This window comes from Montipora capricornis, chromosome 9 (assembly GCF_036669925.1).
Source record: "Montipora capricornis isolate CH-2021 chromosome 9, ASM3666992v2, whole genome shotgun sequence".
Lineage (NCBI taxonomy): Eukaryota > Metazoa > Cnidaria > Anthozoa > Scleractinia > Acroporidae > Montipora > Montipora capricornis.
In genome coordinates, this window is record NC_090891.1 from 5299599 (window position 1) to 5305738 (window position 6140).

Below are 6140 nucleotides of genomic sequence, written 5' to 3' on the forward strand. Positions count from 1 at the left end.
CTTTATACAGAAAAACGATCTTCTTTATACTTCTCAATACGGATTTCGTAAAGGGCACCCGACTCAACATGCTATTTTGGACATTTTGGACATTGTCAACACTATTCAAACCAATATGAGTCAAGCTTTATTCTCGTGTGGAATTTTCATAGACGTCAACACCGGCTCAGATGTCAACACTTGCTCAGTAAGCTCCACCATTAAAGCTTTCATTGCATCTCTAAATGAATGGTTTGTCTCATATCTGAATAATCGCATGCAAACAACTTAAATAGGTCAGAATGTATCAAATAAAGCCATAGTTACTTGTGGCGTCCCCCAAGGGTCTGTTCTAGGCCTTTTGCTTTTTTTTTAATTGTATGTTAATGATATGAATCAGTGTTCAAATAAACTCAAATATTATCTCTTCGCTGATGATACTAATATCCTCTATGCTGACAAGAATTCGAAGACTTTAGAAGTAATTGTAAATGCCGTATAACGGAACTTCTGGTTGACATCCAACAAGTTATCTCATAACACTAAAAATCTAACTTTGTACTATTTCACCCTTACCAGAAGAGAGCTAGTTATCACCCTAACATTAGCATTTTTGATAACGAGAAAATAGATTCGCTAGTTTTGAGCTTAAGGATTATATTAAATATCTCGGAGATATTTCATATTGATGCTGTTGCCACCAAAATCAGTCAAATTGTCGGCCTAATTGCAAAATTACGCAACCTTACACCAAGGCGTGTTTTCTTAATTATTTAGCAGACGCTAATCCAACCCTATCTTAATTATGGACTTGCTTCCTGGGGCAAGTCGTCGAAGACTAATGTTAATAGCGGAGCTATGCGCACGCCGAAGGCGCGCGAGCACGGAGCACCATAGTTAAGAAAATATGGTAACTCATCGATGCGAGAAATTTTGGTCACCGTACGACCGTGGCTCCGTCCACCCCTCTATGCATGCCAATGTGACCAGTATCACGTAACAACATTTAGAGCACATCCACGAGGCAATACTCCAGTTGACACTCTAGCCAGTTTACAGCGTACATCTGTGATATTGGAAATCAATGTTATGGTCAATTGACACCTGTCAAAACAAAGTATTCGCTGACCAGTATCACGCGACCATATCGCAGGCTCAAGTTGGACCTTAACGAGGTCAGCTGGGTTCTTTTTAAGTTCACCGCAGACCAGGGAATTGTTGTTGATTGGATCGCAGGCTCAAGCCAGGTCAGACAGTCACGCCTGAGCATAAACGAGGCTTCATTTTTCGCGCTCTTGCTGTGGCTCGACGCGGCCACACGGCGATGCTACGTCCACAAAAGATTTAGATAGCCGATGCTTTCGTGTTCAGGCATGGTTTGAAAAATATTTTTTTCCTGCATTTTTCGCTGGTTTCAATCCAGGTTTGACATACTATAGCTGTGGTCAGGACACACTGGTGGCTACGTAGTTATTGAAGTCAAGCATTGAAGGGATATAAACACAAAGCTGAGTGTTTATTTTTAATTTGTTTAGTGCTGCGTTTTGCTCTGAATTGCAATTTTTGGCATGAGTCTTATCTTAAGATTTTTAATTTTGAATCTACTAAGGTTGCAAGATGCCTGGACGACAGACAGAAGAACAGAAACGAAAGAAGAGAGAAAGAGAACGAGAACGACAAAACGGTACACCGGTAATATAATAGCTCAAACGCGGTGGAAGAAGTTACTCCAGAAATTCTTTTCTTGGACACTAAACCGTTTGTTATTTCTACGGATGAGTTATTTCAAGTGGATGCATATTTCTAAAAAGTGGTTTGATCGTTTTTTCCTTTGTTCAGAAATGCATTTTTGTTCTCAACTGGAATTAAATAACAATCATCTCTACTCGTTTTGGACAGAAATAATTGATCTGTTTGCTGGTTTGTTTGGCAACAAGTTTTTTCACTCCGTTTGCCTAATTGTTTTTCGATGTGCCTTGACAGTGTCAAGAAAATTTTGCCCTTATGTTAGAAACATGTAATCGCAATGAGTTCTCGTAAAAGTAAGGAGAAATATCACCAGCTTGTGTTTTCAGAAGTTTGTTTAGAGCACGTACAGTTAATTTGTTGGACATCTTGTTTGAAGTTTGCCCTTTCTAACCGATTCTGGTTCTAAGCCAAGCCAATGAAATACATCGAAATGTAAATGATCTCGTTTTCATAGAAAAAGTGGAATAAGGTAAATTAATAAAACTCCTTGTTTGACCTTGAACGGACAAAGACGATCTGTCACATCACGAGCTATAGTACGTCTGAGATTTTTAATTTTAGCGTGATTCCTTTTCGCTGGCTTTTGACTGACGACTCTGAAATGGCTTCTTTCGTTTTCCGTTCGCTTGCTGGTGATTTTCTTGTTTTCTTTTAAAATTCTTGCGATTCAAGAAAAATTAATTGCCTAACTGGTGAATTCGACAGTAAATTTTCGCTGGAAAAACCGATATCGCACTCATCCCTTCGTGATTCGTGCGATCAGTCGGGTTTTCGGGTGAAATTAGCCGTTGAATTCACTAGTTAGGCAGCGAAGAAAATGACGTAATTAAGCAATATTCTGGAAAAACCAAAACGCGGACAATTCCAAAGCCTTTTATTTTCACTAATCCTAGCCAATAAGAATACATGGCTAAATCTATGTATTAAAATTTTAATTCTGATTTACTTTGTTCACAGTCATGGTCATGCAATTCCTTTATTTATAGATGCAAATGTCCTTCCACTGCAGTTCTGTATTATGAGTCTACTTGATGCATGATGTCAATAATAACAACACACCTTTAAACATCTGAAAATTCTTTCAAAAATTATCCGTCGTCCACTCATACAACACGAGATTCTCCATCTCTGGAAAATTTTATGTCTAAAGCTCTAGATTAGAAATACAAAAGCGTTCCTTTTCCCGATTTGGAGAAAAATTGTGCAATGAGATAACCCAATGTGTTAGCTTTACCGACGAAAGCTTACAAAAGAGAAATTCGTGAAATCATTTTTAAAATATTGATAATCGAAAATGACTTTATTGAAACGTCTACAAATGTAAAGAAAGGAGGATTAGTCAAATAGCTACAATTTTATTCCCTATGTACTGCTTTCTGCTGTTCATATATTCTCTTCCCTCCGTCGTTTGTTTTTCAATCGTTCTTCCGGTTTTCTTTGTTTTTATAACTCAAACTTAAGTAAACTGTAACTCTATCCCGCCTAGATTAGCTGACGCTACCTGCGGGTCAGTCATATTCTCTAAATTTTTTTATCAATAAAGTGAATGTTTTAAAACTGGGTTTGTCACCAGGTGAGCACATTTAAAAAATATTTGAAAAAATACAAACTAGGTTACACTGGTGGTTTAAAAGATGATATATTACAATAAAAAATGTTCCCAACGTTTCGGTCACAAACACGGACCTTCTTCAGGGGAAGTGAAAGAAAAAACCACACAAAAGCACAAATATAAGCAAGACGCTGATTAAAAATTCGAGATAAGTGTCATTTTTTCTTGTTTGCAAGGGTCAAGTGCAAATACTCCTTGGGGAGTAACGCCCCGTCATCTCGGTTGAGAGGGTCTCTCGCGCAATTAATCTCCCAAGCTTCCAAAATCTTCCTTTGGTGCCAATTACTATTAGTCCTGAGAATTGTGGCCTCATCCCATGCGATATCGTGATTGGTATTTGTCACGTGGTCTGCAAGTGCTGATTTTTTGCATTGTCTCCGTGCCACAGCCTTCTGGTGCTCGCCTTTTCTTGTTGAGAATTTTCTTTGAGTTTCGCCGACGTAGCTCTTGCTACAATCAGCGCAAGGAATGTCGTAAACAGGGCCACGAGTTTCTTCTTTGTCTATTTGGTCTTTCGGTTTGGGAAACATCTGGCTCATTGTTTGATAGGGTTTGAATGCCACTTTGATGCCGTGGTTTTCCAAAACTCTCTTTATTGGCTCAGAGGTCCCGCTGACGTATGGAATTGTGCTATAGCCCCGCCCGGATTCTGCAGCGTTGATTGTGTCCTTCGGCGGTGGTTTAGGCTTGCTGGCATCCAAAATAAAGCGCTTGGGGTATCCATTGGACTGTAATGTCGATATTACTCGTTGCTTTTCCTTACTTCGATCAGATTTTGTTGTGGGGATTCTTTCGGCCCGATCCATCAAAGATTTAACCACAGCTCGCTTGTGCATACTAGGATGGTGCGATGAAAAAGACAGATAGCGATCAGTGTGAGTAGGTTTCCGGTAAACAGTGGTAGTTAATCTTCCGTCTTCCTGGTGGTGAACCATAGTGTCAAGGAAGGCAATTTTTCCCTCCTTTTCGCGTTCAACCGTGAACTTAATGCAGGGTTCAATTGAATTCAGATGTTCGAGAAAAGTCTGAGTACTATCAAATTTCGTGGTTGTACTCACGTCGTCCACGAATCTTTTCCTGTACAGTTGTCATGGACCACAAAGATTATGATGATAAAGTAAAGGAACTTCTTGGTGATGAATCGACCTACAAAGTCTTAAAGAAAGATCCAACCAAAAAGACGGAAAGAGACATGAACGGCATATTGCTGAAAATGAAACGGGAAGGGACGATCGGGGAAAAACTGTACAGACACCTTCACAGCTCGGATGGCCTACCCCCTCGATTCTATGGTTTGCCCAAAATCCACAAGAACGGAAACCCATTACGACCCATCGTCTCATTTATTTCGTCCCCGACGTACAATCTTTCCAAGTATGTGGCTAAGATCTTAAAACCCCTGACTGGCAACTCCGCCTATACCGTCAAGAATAGCACTGAGTTCTGTGGAAGCATTGCTGACATTAATCTTCAGGGTGACGACGAGCTTGTCTCCTTCGACGTCGTCTCTTTGTTTACGTCAATTCCGGTAGATGTAGCTGTTAATGTTGCTCACAACCGCCTGGTTAATGACGAAAATCTACCAGAAAGGACGGCCCTATCGGTTACTGACGTTATTAAATTACTTGATTTCCGCTTGTCAACCACCAACTTTCAATACGGCCACGAACATTATCAGCAGATCCATGGGACAGCTATGGGTTCACCCGTTTCCGCCGTAATGGCAAATATGGTCATGGAAGACCTTGAAGAAAGAGCACTAACTACTCTCACCAATCAACCTCTGTTTTGGAAAAGATTCGTGGACGACGTGAGTACAACCACGAAATTTGATAGTACTCAGACTTTTCTCGAACATCTGAATTCAATTGAACCCTGCATTAAGTTCACGGTTGAACGCGAAAAGGAGGGAAAAATTGCCTTCCTTGACACTATGGTTCACCACCAGGAAGACGGAAGATTAACTACCACTGTTTACCGGAAACCTACTCACACTGATCGCTATCTGTCTTTTTCATCGCACCATCCTAGTATGCACAAGCGAGCTGTGGTTAAATCTTTGATGGATCGGGCCGAAAGAATCCCCACAACAAAATCTGATCGAAGTAAGGAAAAGCAACGAGTAATATCGACATTACAGTCCAATGGATACCCCAAGCGCTTTATTTTGGATGCCAGCAAGCCTAAACCACCGCCGAAGGACACAATCAACGCTGCAGAATCCGGGCGGGGCTATAGCACAATTCCATACGTCAGCGGGACCTCTGAGCCAATAAAGAGAGTTTTGGAAAACCACGGCATCAAAGTGGCATTCAAACCCTATCAAACAATGAGCCAGATGTTTCCCAAACCGAAAGACCAAATAGACAAAGAAGAAACTCGTGGCCCTGTTTACGACATTCCTTGCGCTGATTGTAGCAAGAGCTACGTCGGCGAAACTCAAAGAAAATTCTCAACAAGAAAAGGCGAGCACCAGAAGGCTGTGGCACGGAGACAATGCAAAAAATCAGCACTTGCAGACCACGTGACAAATACCAATCACGATATCGCATGGGATGAGGCCACAATTCTCAGGACTAATAGTAATTGGCACCAAAGGAAGATTTTGGAAGCTTGGGAGATTAATTGCGCGAGAGACCCTCTCAACCGAGATGACGGGGCGTTACTCCCCAAGGAGTATTTGCACTTGACCCTTGCAAACAAGAAAAAATGACACTTATCTCGAATTTTTAATCAGCGTCTTGCTTATATTTGTGCTTTTGTGTGGTTTTTTCTTTCACTTCCCCTGAAGAAGGTCCGT

The 6140-nt window shown here is 40.9% G+C and overlaps 2 protein-coding genes across 2 annotated transcripts; one reads left to right on the plus strand and one right to left on the minus strand.

Annotated features, from left to right (window-relative positions):
* Positions 1-3495: 3495 nt before the first annotated feature.
* Positions 3496-4275, minus strand: LOC138017178 (uncharacterized). Its single transcript, XM_068864354.1, has one exon. It carries the CDS (start codon positions 4273-4275, stop codon positions 3496-3498), a length of 780 nt encoding a protein of 259 aa, XP_068720455.1.
* Positions 4276-4430: 155 nt separating this feature from the next.
* LOC138017179 (uncharacterized) lies at positions 4431-6053 on the plus strand. The gene has a single exon (XM_068864355.1). The coding sequence runs from the start codon at positions 4431-4433 to the stop codon at positions 6051-6053; it is 1623 nt and encodes a 540-aa protein (XP_068720456.1).
* Positions 6054-6140: the final 87 nt, after the last annotated feature.